At 37.3% G+C, this 17,217-nt stretch overlaps 1 protein-coding gene across 3 annotated transcripts in view; it reads left to right on the forward strand.

Annotated features, from left to right (window-relative positions):
* Nucleotides 1-17,217, forward strand: part of LOC150085388 (chloride channel protein 2-like) — a 271,615-nt gene that overhangs the window by 30,918 nt on the left and 223,480 nt on the right. For all 3 annotated transcript variants that reach the window (XM_090374018.1, XM_090374019.1, XM_090374020.1), the window contains exon 6: nt 12,481-12,558. In XM_090374018.1, coding sequence (XP_090230144.1) covers nt 12,481-12,558 — 78 coding nt within the window. The remainder of the gene's footprint in view (nt 1-12,480; nt 12,559-17,217) is intronic.

Raw genomic sequence — 17,217 nt, forward strand, 5'->3', positions numbered from 1 at the left:
CTTTTCCAAAACTATCTTGTTCTTATATCTCCATTAATTTGCATTTTGGCAGATGATGGTTATCCCAAAACTAATAGTTCCAGTTAGCAATGTTTTTAATAAATGACTGTCAATTTAAACAGAATTCAGGTTATTCCATCCTTGAATAAGGAACTGTAATATGATAACGTAAAAGGAACTGTAATTACGTTCACAAATATCTGTACTTCAAATGAATAATATTTTGCTTAGTGACATTCTGAAGAAGACAAAAGATACTGTCCTAAAACTCTTCAGATTTGAATACTTTTGTCTAAAAGGAAATGCTCAGGAAGTGAAGCCTCCTTTTCTTCAACACCTGTTTTAGAATTTGTTAAAAGATGACAAAAATTTGAATAATGTGCTTAAATAAAAAGAACCTGAATTAAACATTCCATGTGTTCCTCCTGAATGTTTGATCTTACTCATAAACATTGTACAAAACATGAACGGATACTATTCTGCAGTAAGCACGCATGTCATTCAGAGAACAAAAGCAGAACAATGATTAAATAAATGGGGTAAGAAGTGCCAAGTGATATTAGTGACCATAGCAAAATTTGAGTGTGTCTACTTGTATATAAGTTTTTGAGATTTTTTTTAAGTATAAACATTCTGAATATATTTATTGCATAATATAGCATAGAATCTGTGCGCTGCAAATAATCTACAGATGAGAAGATTGTTGAAGAATATGACGAGTCTTTATATGCAGATGGAAAGGGCAAGCTAGTGTGATTATCTTATTACAGGTGACCTTAATCTGCCCCAGATTGATTGGAATAAGTGGGTGGGAAACACATGATGGGGAAATTTTTTTTTTTTTAAAATAAACTAGATGATTATTATTTGTACCAGCATGTTAGAGAAAGTACTAGGGGTGAGAATAGTCTTAACCTCCTCATTACTAAAGATTCAGATGACATCAAAGTACAAAACCATTGTTAGGAAGTGATCACACAATTGTCAGTTGGAAGATGAAAAAAGATATTGCAGTAGTTAAAGGTAAAGCCACAGGTTTTAACTTCACAAGAGGGGACATTAGACAGTTTAAGGTGCTATATAGCATCTGTGAATTGCGTGGATTGCAGAGGGCTGGCAAATACATTTGAATTATGGAATACTTTTAAAGCAAAAATCGCAGACACCATGAGCACATATATACCTTTAAGAAAATATTGGAGGAGGAGGATTCTGAAATGAACAACTGCAAAGCTGGCTGGTCAAATAGAGTAGAAAAAGATATCATGGGATAGTAAATGATCAATGAAAAGTACTGAAGCCTACAACAGCTACAAGTTGATCTGTAATAGTACCAGAAATAAGGTTAGAGAGGTCAATAAGGCATATGAGAAAGCATTGGCTCAGAGAGCAAAGAATGGGGACCAGCAGTTTTTCTTATACACTGAGTGATCACTGAATTATGACCACCTATCTAATACTTCGTAGGTTCTCCTTTTGCCCTCAGTACAGCAGCTATCTGATGTGGCTTTGATTCAACAAGATGTCGGAAGCATTCAGGAGGTATGGCCAACCAAGCTGTGTGTAATATGGCCAGCAATGCAGGTATGGAGGTGATTGGTGTATCCAGAAACCTGATATGCCTTTCCATAGTGTCCCACAAATGCTCTATGGGATTAATATTGGGGGAGTTCTTTGGCCAATCGATATGCTCGAAGTCAGAACTGTGTTCCTCAGACTGTTCCTGCACAAGTGCCCGATGGCTCGATGCATTATCATCTTCGAAGACATCATTGCCATTCGGGAAAAAGTGTAACATAGCAGGGTGTACACAGTCAGTAAGCAGTTGACGATAGCAGAGACCAGTGATATGTTGTTCCACATGCACCAGGGTCCAAGTTCCTGCCAGTGACACATGCCCCACACCATAGAACTGCCTCCACCGGCCTGCCCTTTTGATACCATGCATGATGGATGAAGAGCCTCATGTTGTTGACACCAAATCTGTACATGACCATCCACGGTGTGGAATAAATAACTTGACTCATCCAACCAGCACACCTTCTTCCAGTCTTCTGATGTCCAACTTGCATGCTCTTTGCACTAGGCGAGTCTTTTACGCCGATGAACCTTGTTTAGGAGAGGATGCCGTAGGGGTTGTCTGCTGGTATAGCCCATACGTGCGATGCATGGTCATGCCAGATATTGTTCATGGTTGGCCCATGTTGTATTGGTTAGTCAACTCTTCAACAGTGTTGCGCCTGTTCACCTTTACGAGTCATTGGACCTGGTGCTTACCTCTAACTTCAACCTTTCACTGACCTTTGCAGTTTTGCCGTTGGGTCGTTGTTTGACCATTTTGATGCCAGTCCTGGTACACTTTAACTATGATGGCTCTCGAATACCCCACCAGTTCAGCCATTTGGGAAATCGAGGCACCAGCTCATCAAGCTTCCACAATCTATCCTTTATATGTCTGATAAATCCTTCCTTTTATCCATCACGCTTGGAATTTTACTACCTACTGAACCACTGACACCTTATCTATGCTACAAAGGTCGGCTAACTGCACACTCTCGTACCTCACATAGTCAATGGGTCGCATTCACTTTTTATAAGGGTGGTCATAATTCAGTGATCACTCAGTGTATAAATATAACAAAGTAGAAAGGTAATCAGATTGGTGTGGGGAAAGTCTTAGATAACCCAGCTGATGTTGTGGATGAATTGAATAGCTACTTCGCATCAGTTGTTGTTGTTTGTTTGGTTTTTAGGAGCATTAGCAACTAAGGCCATATTGCTTCGGGATATGCTGTGGTCATTCCCTGATCTTTCCGCATCCTCCGTATTTGGTGGTGATGGGCTTGAACCCCAGTCTAATCAAGAAGCATCTGCTACACACTGCCGCTCCTTCCCACCTAGCTATGGAGGCACCTTTGCATCAGTCTTTATTGAAGAAAGACTCTTCATGTTGAGAAGAGGCTGTACCAGTGACACAGAGCTATATTAAATTAGTGATGTTGTAATTACAGATGATTGTTTATTAGAAAGTGCCAACGTATCACCAATACATAAAGGCAGTTATAAGAGTGAAGTTGGTAACTACAGACCGCTTAGTCTGACTTCAGTGGTAGTAAAAATCTTAGAGGCAATGATTAAGAGTGCAATTCAGGAATATTTAGATAGATATGGCATTCTGAAGGATACACGGCTTTGTAAAGGGTAAATTTTGCTTAACTAACATAGTAGGCTATTTTGACACAGTCACTATGAGCTGGATTTAGAGAACAATTTCGACATAGTTTATTTGGATTTTAACAAAGCATTTGACTTGGTCCCTCATGAGAGGTTACTGTATAAGCTTGAACAAGTTGGGATTACTGGTAAAATTCTAAGATGGATTGCTGGGTGGCTGCAGGACAGAAGGCAGAGGGTTGTGAATAATGGATATCCTTCAGATTGGTGTGACGTCAGGAGAGGGATCCCTCAAGGATCGGTTCTTGGATGACTGTTGTTTCTCATTTTCATAAATGACATCGATGAAGGAATGGAAGGCACGATGTCAAAATTTGCAGGCGATGTAAAGATTGGCAGAGTTGTTTATTATCGGTGCCAAGCAGCGTTCCTTCAGGATGATTTTAATAGACTTCAAAAATGGTCAGAGAAGTGACATCTATGTTTTAATGCTGTTAAATGCTGTATAGTGCAGGAAAGCCACAAAAACCTGTGGCTTTTTTGCACTATATTATGAATACTATTACTAATATCAGCAGATGGTTTCATGTTCGTGCTTATTGTTGTTAACATACTTCAATCAATAATTTGACACAGGATTATCATTAGGTTTGCATAATATGCATTTTATGTTACTTTTCATTTGAATAATGTTTATAGTAGCCCTCACAAAAGATGATGGAATATTCATTTTGCATGCATAATGAATGTCTTAGAGGAGAATTAAGATATGAAGGCTGAAAAACAAGGAAATAGGAAAAATGTATGGAGAAAAGATAGAGAGAGATGGAGGCCTGAGAATGAAGTATAAGTATAGAGAAGGAATGGGAAGGAATTAGCATTAGTAGAGGCATATGATGCAAGAAAGCAAGCTTATTCAGCATCAGCCAAAAAAAAAAAAAAAAAAAAAACCCACTCCCATTTCACCCTTCCGTTCGCTCGAAATACCTGTCCAGTTGAGCTTTAAATTTGTTTAGGCTATCAACTTCAACAACAAGTGATGGAAGTCGGTTCCACCAACCAACCACCCGCTGGCCAAAGGCAAATTTCCGCACATCTATCCGACATCCGTCCTTCCTCAATTTGAATTTATGCCCTCTGAGGTGATTATTCTGAGCCAGATGAAGAATCCCATTGGCATTGAGCATGCTTAAACCATTCAAAGCCTTATACACCTCTATCAGATCACCTCGCCGGTGCCTAGTCTCCAGACTCTGTAATTTGCAAAACTTAAGCCTTTCTTCGTAAGAGCAACCCTTCGTTCCATTCACTAATCTTGTTGCCCTTCTGTGTACCCGTTCTAGCAGCTCTACATCCTTCTTGAAATGAGGCCTCCAGACCTGTATACAGTACTCAAGGTGTGGCCTGACCATTGCCTTATACAAGGGAATAATCACCTCCTTATCCCTGCTAGAAAAATTCCTGTATATCATTGACAAGACACCATGAGCTACTCTTGCAGCTCGTCTGCACTGCTCAGAGAACTTCATATCTGCCTGCACAATTACCCCCAGGTCCTTTTCATTCTCCACCACTGTCAGTGTAGTACCGCAGAGTTGATACGTTGCTCTGGGGTTACTGTTTCCCATATGTAGTACTTTACATTTGTCAATGTTAAACTTCATTTGCCACCTCTCAGCCCATCTGTTCAACCTTTCCAGATCCTGTTGCAGCAGCATAGCGTCAGTAGTGTCCTTAACAACCCTGCCAACCTTTGTATCATCTGCAAACTTGGACATTAAACTTGATATCCCATCATCAATATCATTCATAAACACCGAAAACAACAACGGACCCAACACTGAACCCTGAGGAACTCCACTAATAACATTAGTCCACGTTGAGCAGTGTCCATTGATTACCACTCTTTGTATTCTGCCACTCAACCATCCCTTTATCCATAGCAGCAATTTGCCTCCAATGCCACACTGTTCCAATTTGTGCAGCAGTCTTCCATGTGCAACAGTATCAAAAGCCTTTCTAAGATCCAAATATATAATATCAAAGTTATTCCCTGCATCCAGTTCTTTTGTGACTACATCATAGTATCCAATCAAATTGGTCAGGCAAGACTTGCCCTTAACAAAACCGTGCTGCGTCTGAGCTATAACTGAATTCTTGTCTAGATGATCCTGCAGTGCTTCTTTAACCAGTGCCTCCATTAATTTACCTGGAACAGAAGTTAAACTAACAAGGCTTTGGTTGACTCTGTGGAGGAAGTGTACAGGAGGACAAGCAGTATGAGGAAATGGAAAGAGAAACAGTGGTGGAATGAGAGAGAAAAAGAGACTAATCTGAGGAAGAATAGACTTTAGAAAGAGATGTAAAAACGCAATGGAAGAGTCAGAGAGAGAAAATAAAGAAGCAAAAAGGGGTTCAAGAAGAATAGTTAAGCTGAAAATGTTTGGACATTTGGTTCCAAAATGTTAATAATGGGAAAAAGAAGTTATATGGATTAGTGAATTATAGGAGGAAGGAATAGAAAGCAACAATATTAACTGTATAATGAAATGGGAAGAATAATTACAGATGAAGAAGAAATGAGGAGATGGAAAGACTATTTCAGTAGACTCTTGAACATCAGAGTAAAGGAGATACAATGGAAGAAGAGGTAGGGGAAAGAGAGGAGGTATACCAAGAAGTGAAGTGATGGCAAAAAGATGAAATGAGTTAAATTGCCAGGGTGTGATCAAGTGACTATAGAAATGGTAAAATATGCTAGTCAAGCAGGGCTGCAATAGATATACTGAGTAATGAAAGTACAGGCATACCTCGGTTAACGTTACCTCTGATAACGAAGCTTCGATATAACGAAGTTGGCAATTTCAAGCCCCATTTAACATAAAAAAAAATATTCCAGTTTAATCACCTGAAATCTAAACAAACTGAAGAAATTACGGAAACCTTTGGGGCTTCTCGTGGTTGGTTCGAGAAATTTAAAAAACAGGCCAGGATTCATAGTGTAAAATTAACAGGAGAAGCTGCAAATAAGTTTCCAGAAAAACTAAAGGAAATAATTGAACGTGAAAATTTTCCAAATTTGGTGTTCAATGTTGACGAAAGCGGTTTGTTCTGGAAATGGCTACCAACAAAAAGCTTCATTTCTATTGAAGAAAAATCAGCTGCTGGGTTCAAAGCAGCCAAAGACCGTTTTTAACGTTACTCTTTGGATCAAATGCCTCTGGCGATTATAAATTAAAATTGTTATTAGTTTACCATTCAGAAAATCCGAGGATGTTAAAAGGTGACATAAAAATGAATTTACCTGTAATATGGAAAGTAAATAGAAAAGCGTGGGTTACCAAGGAGTTATTTACTGATTGGTTTGTTAACCACTTTTGTCCTGAAGTAAAACGGTATTGTCAAAAAAAACAACTTTGAAGAAAAAGCTCTTTTGTTGTTAGACAATGCTCTGGGGCATCCTACTGATCTTAACACGTTGGACACATGCATTCCTGTCAAAGTTGTGTTTCTTCCAGCAAACACAACTTCCCTGATTCAACCATTGGATCAGGGAGTAATAGCATCATTTAAAGCTTATTATCTGCGTCGAACATTAAGCAGTTTAACTGAACTAGAGGATAAAGAGGAAATGACAGTTAAAGCTTTTTAGAAAAAACTACACCATTAAAAACGTAATTGAAAACATTGATAGTTCTTGGAAAGAAGTCACTAAGAAATGTTTAAATGGAGTTTGGCGCAAAATATGGCCAGAAGTTGTACTAGAAGAAGAAAATAACATCCAAGAAATTAGAAATGAAGTTATCCAGATGGCTCAATCAGTAGGTTTCAAAAATGTTGATGAAGAGGATGTTAGAAATTTATTGAATGCAGAAGATGATGGTTTTGCAGTGGAAGATTTAGAAAACCTTGTTAGCAACGAAGACAAAGATAATGAAGACGAGGTTAAAGAAGTTCCTGCCGAAAAAGTGTTAACAACCAAAGATTTAAAAAGGTGCTTAAATGACATTGAAAACGTTTTAAATTTTTTTAGTGAAAATGATCCTGATTTAAGAAGAAGTTAAGCGATCAGTGTTAAATGCAATAACTCCGTATAGGCAATTGTTAAATGAAAGAGAAAAAGAGCATAAACAATCAACTTTAGACTTGTATTTTAAAATGTGATTTCACTTTGTATGTAAGTTGACTGTTTATTTAATAAAACTTTTCTTTGTTCAAAAAAAAAGCTTTTCATTTTCTTTACGTAGGAACGTATCCCTATTCTGGCCATAATATTTTTACCTCTGAAAACGAAGTTTCGCTTAACGAAGTAATTTCGTGGAACGCATCCCATTCGTTATTCGAGGTATGTGTGTAGTATGGGAAGAGATGAGGATGATTTTGTACCTATACAGTGGGGCCTCAACTTACGATGACATCTACATCCGATATTCTCAGGAACCGATATACTTTCCATACGATCATTTATTTTAAGGACTGATGATATTTGCAGGTACCAGTGGCTTTCTGATGTAACTGGAACGATACATGAGTGGAAATTTTCTGATGCGTGGTGCATGGAACATCACTCATACGATTGGTCTCAACTATTTAGCACCTTTTTTTTATTGTTCAACAACGTTATTGTTCAGTGCATGGCGTGCGGAACATCACTTGTACGATTGTTTCAGATCTATAACAATCTGAAACTTAACGTTCCATCAACCAGTGGCAGTGCTGTGTGCTTTGAAGACTTTAAAGCCAGCAGAGGCTGGTTCGAGAGCTTCAAAAAAAGGGCAAATATCAAAAGTGTTGAAAGGCATGGGAAGGCATCCAGTGCTGATAAAAGAGCAGCTGAGACCTTTAAAATTGAATTCCAAGAGTTTGTTGATTAGGAGGGTTATCTTCCCCAGTAGGTTTTTAACATTGACAAAACCGGCCTCTTCTGGAAGCAAATGCTCAGGAGAGTGTACATCACTAAGGATGGGGCTAGTTTACCTGAGCATAAGCCTATGAATGATAGGCTCACTCTCCTGTTTGGTGCCAATGCCTCTTGAGATTTTAAACTGAAGCCTTTGCTAGTATATCACTCTAACACTCCCAGAGTATTTAAACAACAGAAGGTTGACAAAGGCATACTGGGAGTGTTTTGGCATAGTAAATATCAGCTAATAAATATCAGCCTGGGTTACAGGATATGTCTTCAATGAATGGGAGTTTGAAGTTTTCTGCCCTTCAGTGAAGAGTTATTTTTCTCAATATATACTATATTGAGAAAAATAAGCTTCCTGCGAAGGCACTGCTCCTGCTGGAAAATGCTCCAGGCCATGATCCCAACCTTGTTCAGTCTCTTGAGGCACAATTTGACTTTGTTCAAGTCAAATTTTTGCCACCCAACACTACTCCGCTTCTTCAACCAGTGGGCCAGCAAGTGATTGCAAACTTCAAGAAAATCTACACCACAAAAATGTTCGCAAGTTGCTTTGCAGTGACCTCTGGTGAAAATGCTGTCACCCTCAAAGATTTTTGGAGGTCAAAGTTCAACATGCTGGATTGTGTGAGGCTGATTGTAAGTCCTTGGAGTGATGTTTCCACCAGGTGCTTAAATTCAGCCTTGAAAAATGTCTGGCCTTTAATTATTCATAACATTGACAGATTTTGAAGATGATGGTGCTTGGGTCTGGAGGTTAGCAAAGAGGATGTGGAGGGCCTTATTGACACTCATGGGTGTGACTAACAACAGAGGAGCTACAAGAGTTGGAGAAAATTACGGAGAATGACATTGGAGGGGAGAGGAAAAGGAGGAAAAAGACACCCAAAAAGTGTCAGCTGAAGAGTTGAAGACTGTCATTTCTTGTTGGAAGCATTTAAGAGAAGTGGGAAAAAAATACCCCGACATTGAAAACACTGAACTCATGATGTGCAAAATGGAAGAAGTCATTTCTTACTTCAGGAAGCTACAAAGAAGTCAAAAAAATAGTCCACTTTCTTTGCCACATTTCTTTGCCAGTAGCAACAAAAGACTGAAAAGACACCAGACACTTGATATAGTCCCACTACCACTATGCCACCATTGATTTCATCAGCTCTGTACTTTGTCTAAGGTAAATGCTAATTTATTGTTTGTTTTTTATTTTAACATGTTTTATGACTGTTTATTAAATAATCTTTATAAAACACAAATTTAACATGTAAGAAATACCAATTTTGTATGTTGTTGGGGACCAAATTACAGGAAATCAATGTATTATTGGTTTCAACTTAAAATATTTTCAACATACAATGGGTTTTGTGGAATGAATTACCATTGTATGTTGGGGCCTGACTGTATATAAAAAAAAAAAAGGGACAGGAAAAAAATGTGAGAATTATAGAGAAATCAACCTAACTAGTCACATAAGGAAATTGTATGAAAGAAAAGTTGAAAAGAGAGTATGAGAAAAGGTTGAAAGTAGGATCGAGAAGAGTAGAGTAGCTTCAGAAAAGGTAGATCTACCATTGATTAAATTTTGCTGTGAGACAAATGATAGAAAAAGAACAAAATATTGCAGAAATTAAACTGTTCACAAAAATTAAATCACTAAAGAAGTTAAATTTAAACTACTGAACGAAAGTTAACGAAATTCCCCCCCCAAAATATCAATAACAAAACAATGGCTATCTGAATATTAAGCTGTAGCTTTCCAAATACAGTAGAGCATCAGTTATCTGGAATAATTAATGTTTATATCTCTTTCAGATAATCGAACATAAGGTAAAATAAATAAATTTAAAGAAAGACATTAAATAGCGTTAAAAAAACGAATTTATTTAATTTAAAAAAATAATAATAATAACTTAAAAATTCACACATTTACATATATATGTATATTCAGATAGGTATTTTACTGCAAATTTTGTGGAAAAAAATTTAAAGTAATTTTTTAAAATGTTTGATGTTAGAATAATGTTTTGTTTTGTTTGTTGTTAACTTTTTTTTTTTTTTTTTTTTCTGCTTGCTGTGAAATTGCTCAAGTTCCTTAATATCAATTTGATTATATCACATTCTTCCTGGTTTTCTACCCACTTCAGTGCTGTTTCTTTTTGTTAATTTTACTGTAAAAAAAACTGAGAAAAATAATAAATCGCAGTTTCGGGCCGATATTAGATTAGTCTTGCCGAAACGGCAGCTAAATTAAGCATAATATGAAATAAAGAGAACAAAATATGTAATGGAAAATTTGGTTCACAGAAGCAAATGATTAAACTCTATCACTCATGGTTTCTGAGAAAACCCATTGGTCCTAATCCAACATTTCACCAGATATACAATGTAAAACACAGACAGAAATACTCTCGTAGCATAATAAACATTTGTCTTAAATACCTACCATTAATAAAAAAAAAAAAGAAGAAAAATCAGCCTTTCAAATTATTCTGGATAACTGACTTCCGGATAACCAATGTTCTACTGTACTTTACAAATTTAAGTGTACAATACAATACTTTTAACCACTAATGGATCTTGTAGCAACCATAATTTAAGTAAAATTTGAACTTTACAAAGATTATGAAATTAAAATTTACAATATATTACAGAATTTATTTTAACAAAATATTGCATAAATTAAATTGTTGAGAAAACTTAAATCATTAAAGTTAAATTTAATCTACTACAAAATTCCCACCAAAATATTGATAACAAAGGCTATCTGAATATTAAACTGTAGCTTTCTAAATACAAAAATAGACTAACTTACGTGACTATTGGAATTGAAACTGTATTAACTACATATTCTGTTCACCATTTGGCATTCTGAATGACCTCCACAACGTTGGCTTGCGAGGCCACTTACCGATCTTGGTAAAAAATTTTCTGCTCAGAACCTTCCAAGTAAAATGTCAAAACAATCTGTCACAAACATATACTCATATTGTGGAATTAACTTTGCAACTGTGATAGCATGTTTGCATTACCAGGGTATCTGCCCACCTATCGATGATAGGCCAATAAGCCTTGAAACGGTGCCATCTGGGTGGTAGTGCCCACTGAGAATAAGTAATAATAATCTTCTCTGCTAGAGAAGTGTTACTTATTCGAAGTAGTACAATACCTGGTATTTCATTGTAAAGGTAGCCACAATATGAGATATAATTAAAAGATGCTTTGACATTACATACGTAGTTTAATTTTATGGGTTAACTATGGTGTATCTACACTGATATTATGTAGTTAATTTAAACCCATATGGAATTATGCCTTGTGCATTTAGTCTTTACATGCTGTATTAACTACAGTTTAGTATTGATATTGATATATTTATTAGTCAAAGTAGTACCAGCCAACCAATGGCAACTCTGCTGTCAGTTACACATAATTTAGCAGTACTCTTATATACTCCCTCTACTGTTTGCCTAAGTACAGAGAGGGAAAAACTCTGCCATGACCAAAAAAGATTGATATGAACAAACTGAAAATAATCAAATTACATAAAAAATAAATATACATATAATTAAATTTCAGACAAAGTCCAAATTTCATTGGAAAAAGCTACATCTGTTCACAGTCTGTTGGAAAGCCAGCAGTGCCAGGAGCTGCCGAGAACAGAAATTCCAGCACAAGGAGCTGGAGTTGCAGTGGATATAGCAGATTCAAGCCTCCACGATTTCACAGAACTTTAGGTAATTCGGCAACACCATACTGCATTACAAATCCAAGGCTTCCAGATGCAGAAGAATCTTCTGCTTAAGAAATATTGCAGTCGCAAAGGCTTGGAAAGCCAAGAAGTTCTCCTGTTTATCAACTACAGTTTAGTATATTAAAATTAAAAAAAAAAAAAAAAAAACAACCTCAAAATTATTTCAAAAATTAACCTGCAATTAAGAGCTTTGGAAATACACAGCCACACACTGTAGCCTTGATCCTAGAATCCTTATGCAATGCATATGACAAAGGGGTGGGGGAAAAGAGTATTAACATCTTTATTGAGGGAAAGGAGATAAAAGAAGTGGATAGTTTCAGATGTTTAGGGAGTGCAGTAGATAAAAATGGGAAATCCCTAAGTAGTGAGGCCAGTAAACAGAATTTATTTATACCGTAATAAATAATCTTTATAAAAATAATGTGAATAATACAAGTAATTTTTAAGGTTGTATATTTTCAATGCAATGCATTCTTAACATTACTTAACTATTGTGATATTGATAACTGAAATCATCACTTTTGATAAGGGTAAATAATGCATTACATCTTTAAATTTCTGATTAGTTCCTTGAATTTTTCTTAGTTATGTCATTTTCTTTCATCTTTTGCGCTATATACTATAAGTATACTTTGCTTTTCATTAGGGTCCATTTGTGCATATATCAAGTATTGTTGCTACATTACTTAGCAAACTGGTCACATCTTTTAAAGGCATTTATGAGGTAAGAATATGATATAAACATCTTTTTGTATGTGTAAAGGATGAATGGTTATTCAGAATTAAATGATTTTCAGTAATCTTTTTTTAAAGATATTTCACATTTTTCCCAGTGTTTGTTACTCTTATTATAGAACTGATATGTATATATAGATTACTGCAGCAGTTGATATTTTCAGTTGACTGGGAAGTAGGGATATTACTAGAGTCTGTTCTAATTCTATTATTTAGGTCTTTATGTATTTATTTATTTACTTTTACATTTAGAAGATGTTTATTTAATTAAAATCATCTGCAATGAGCAAAAACATATTTGCTAATGAATAAAAAGATTTGTTGCTTTAAATATGAAGATAGCAAATATTTTGTCTTTTTTTGCTAAATTAATTAAACTGTGTTTTAATTCATTTAGCAAATGATTTTGCTAAATGAAGCACAAACCATGCTTTCTCAGCATGATCTGGAAAACCAGACACTTTAGTACAGAGTTTGACTTTTCTTATTGTTATTTTTGTCTGATATTAAAGTGTATCAGCAAAAGTGTATTCTTGGAAAGTGTGCCATATTGCTGTTAACAGGAGAGATTGCTTCTGCAGGGATCGGATACACTTAAATAGAAGAGGTGCAAGAATATTTGCTGCTGCTATCGAGGTGATGTTAGGTGGACTGGAAAACTGCTAGCTTGAGAGGGATTACTCACAGACTAATAGATTAACAGTAGCCGCAGGCGGAAGAGGAAATGATTCTTGCACTGCCTCTATTGGAATGAGCAGCAGCCCGGAAGGCCAGTTGTTGGGGGTTTCAGGAACTGCTGTGGGTCATGAAACAAGTAAATATGTGGGCTGTGTTAGAGTAACTAAGAGTAAGAACAGGTGCATGTATACTTGCATGTACACCAATGCTAGGATTATAGTAAAATAAATTTAATGAATTTTGAAGTTCTGGTTAAGACATTCAAGGTGGATATTGTTGGGATATCAGAGACGTGGTGTCACTCAGATATTAGCATTAGCATTAATAGAGGCATATGATGCATGCAAGAAAGCAAGCTTACGCAACATCAGTCAAAAAAAAAACAAAAAAAAAAAAAACGCTCCCATTTCACCCCTCCCGTTTGTTCCAAATACTTGTCCAGCTCAGTCTTAAATTTATTTAGGTTATCAACTTCCACAACAAAAGATGGAAGTCTGTTCCACCAATCAACTACCTGCTGACTAAAGGCACACTTCTGCACATCTATCCTACAATTGTCTTTCCTCAATTTGAATTTATGCCCTCTCAGGTGATTATTCTGAGCAAGAGGAAGAATCTCATCAGCATTGAGCATGCTCAAACCATTCAAGGCTTTATACACCTCAATCAGATCACCTTCAGGTGCATAGTCTCCAGACACTGTAATCTGCAAAACTTTAGCCTTTCTTCGTAAGAGCAACAACCCTTCGGTCCATTCACTAATCTTGTTGCCCTTCTCTGTTCTTGTTCCAATAGCTCTACATCCTTCTTAAAATGAGGCCTCCAGTCCTGTATATAGTACTCAGGGTGTGGCCTGACCATTGCCTTATACAAGGGAATAATCACCTCCTTATCCCTGCTAGAAAAATTCCTGTATATCATTGATAAGACACTATGAGCTATTCTTGCAGCCCAACTGCACTGCTCAGAGAACTTCATATTTGCCTGCACAATTACTCCCAGGTCTTTTTCATTCTCTACCACTGTCAGTGTAGTACCATAGAGTTGATACGTTGCTGTTTCCTATATGTAGTACTTTACATTTGTCAATGTTAAACTTCATTTATACTAGAACTGTTTGTAGATGATTTGAAACTTTACAAAGTTATTGATTCCACCTCTGACAGTAGGATATAGGTATATTTGGGTCTAACGGCTCCTGGGATTTCTCCCATCTCTGCGTATGTACACTGTATCGGACAAGCCAGGGATTTAAAGTTATATGTAGCATGTTGTGCCCTTGTTCATTCGGCCTGTTAGCTGCCGGGCCCCTAATGGAACCCAACGTTACCATACCTCGCCACGGGGAGGCCAGGTGTTACCTATATAGTTACCTATGGGTCCTGTCACCTACTTTCCTGAGATTTCAGTGGCTAGAACCTAAAAAAAAAAAAAAAAAAAAGTGCTGCTCACGGTTAGTTGTTCGCGCTTGTTAGAATAATTTAGAAGCTTGCAAGGGGCTATACGCTGAAATAATATTTTCTATATGCCTAAATAGGTTGGGCAAGAAATTGTAGTTAAATTTGGACACGTAGGGCTGAAAACACTGTGAAAGTCAACAGTAAAGAGGGTGTGAAGACTGGAGGGAAGAAAAGGAAGCAAGGGGCCGATAGAGAGGATGGCCCGCGATTGCAATGGAGCAGACCCGTGCTCCACCAGAGGGAAGAGATTTGGGGAAGGGGAGGAGTGGGGGCAAAGCTCCCTCTCCCCACAGGAGGGGAAAGAAAGAACCATTGGACCCAGGTGCCAAGCGATTGTGCCCATTTCTCTGTACTTCCAGTGCGATTTCCAAAAGTGATTTACAGTTCTTTTACTTTCCTGTTGTTAAGAAATCTATTTATTTCATAACTGCTCTTGTTACAAAAGTTCTTGTACAGAGCAAGGAAGGCAAGCACTTTTCTTTTTTTTCTCATAGTTTATTACTAACCCCTACTACTACTTCTCGCTTGATCACACCAGGTACTGCTCCTGCCTCCCCATGACGGGGCCGGAAATCTTGGCAGAAAAGTTAAGCTGCCAAGGGCTGAAAGGAGCAAAAATGGACTATACCAATACTGACTCTTGTGGGATCGATGCCCCAACTCATTCTAGAGAGCAGGAAGGTCACAACCCTTTCTATGCTAAGAGACAAAAGAAGGATGCAGACCAGAATATCTTGCCTCACTTCCTTATAATACATTCCTTGACTGACCAGCCAGTCAGCAAGCTCTCTCCTTTTCTGATTTAGAAATGTTTAGAGAATGTTGTTGCCTCACCAAAAATGGTTTGCAGGGTAAAATCAGGTGACCTGCTTGTTGAAACAATCCAACACAAGCACTCTGAGAAGTTATTTAAATTGAAAACACTTGGAGGAACTCCCGTAGAAGTGTCACCTTATGCCATCTTAAACTATTCAAAAGGAGTTATAACAGAATGGGATCTTCTACACGTATCCGAGGAAGAAATTAAATAAGAACTCTCAGACCAAAATGTTATTCAGGTTAAAAGAATCCTAATTAAAAAGGATGGTTCATTACTTCCAGCCAGAAACATCATACTAACGTTCAACTTGCCAAATCCACCAAGTGCTGTAAAGGCCGGATACTTGAACTGTCATGTCCGACCGTATATACCGAACCTATCAGATGCTATAAATGTCAGAAATTTGGACATTCACAGGCAGTATGTTGAGGGACTGCTGTATGTGCTTCATGTGGATCTAAAGATCATATCCATACTGAATGTTCTGCACAATCTTTACAGTGTCCAAACTGCAGAGGCAATCATTCCGCTTACTCTAAAGACTGCGAAGCATGGAAAAAAAGAAAAAATTATTCAGAAGTACAAAACTGAGCATAAAGTTTCCTATCTTGAAGCAAAGAAACAAATATCACCAATTGCAGTAACGTGCTCATATGCACCAACTGTTCAACAGCATAATCAGATAACTGCTGTTACCACCACTACCACTGTGGTTCAAACTAATGTTACAGTTCCGCCCAATCGCTCAATCCTAGCTCCATCATCAAAATCACTCTCAACACCAACTTCCAATCAAGCCATCAATACACCTGTTACAATTCTGCCAAACACGCCTTCCACGTCGCAGCCAACCACAAATACTAAAGACATAGATACAGATGACAAACTCTCTGTCCATGATCATATGGATTCATATGAAAAAGAAGTCTCAGACAAACCAATCTTAGAGATACATGCTGAGGAAGAGATGGAAGTCTGTCCATTTTTCCTCAGAAAAGAGAAAAAACCTAAGCGATCCAAGCAGACCCCACTCATAAAAAGACAGATACAAAGCCAATATAATGCGCACAATAATACAGTGGAATTGTCGAGGTTTCTGCAGTAACATTGATGACATTCGCGACCTAATTGATAAATATCATCTGGTAGGTGTCTGCCTTCAAGAAACTAACCTAACTCCACAAGTAAACACAGCAGTGAACCATTACGGCACCTGTAGACAAGACCGATTCCCTTCCAGTGGAGCCCATGGTGGAATGGCAATTTTAATCTACTCCAGAATTCTGTGTAAATGCCTCCAACTACAAACATCTTTGGAAGCAGTTGCAGTAAGAGTCTCAATCAAGTTTACATTCTCACTGGTCTCACTTTACCTTTCCCCAAATCAAAAGTATGCATATTTAGATCTAGAAGCATTAGTAACCCATCTACCACCTCTGGTCTGTATCATGGGAGATTTAAACGGACATCATCCCCTATGGGGATCTTGCCACCATGACAAACGTGGTAAATTGATTGAAAAATTATCGGAAGAGCAAAATCTCTCACTCCTTAATACTGGAGTTGAGACATACATCCATTTGCCCACTGGAACAGCCTCTGCAATCGACATTTCCATATGTTCGCCTGTCCTATATCCATTGATTGAATGGACAATCTTGAACAATCCTCTTAATAGCGACCATTTCCC

This window comes from Mastigoproctus giganteus, chromosome 5 (genome assembly GCF_048544385.1).
Source record: "Mastigoproctus giganteus isolate SK-2022 chromosome 5, ASM4854438v1, whole genome shotgun sequence".
Lineage (NCBI taxonomy): Eukaryota > Metazoa > Arthropoda > Arachnida > Uropygi > Thelyphonidae > Mastigoproctus > Mastigoproctus giganteus.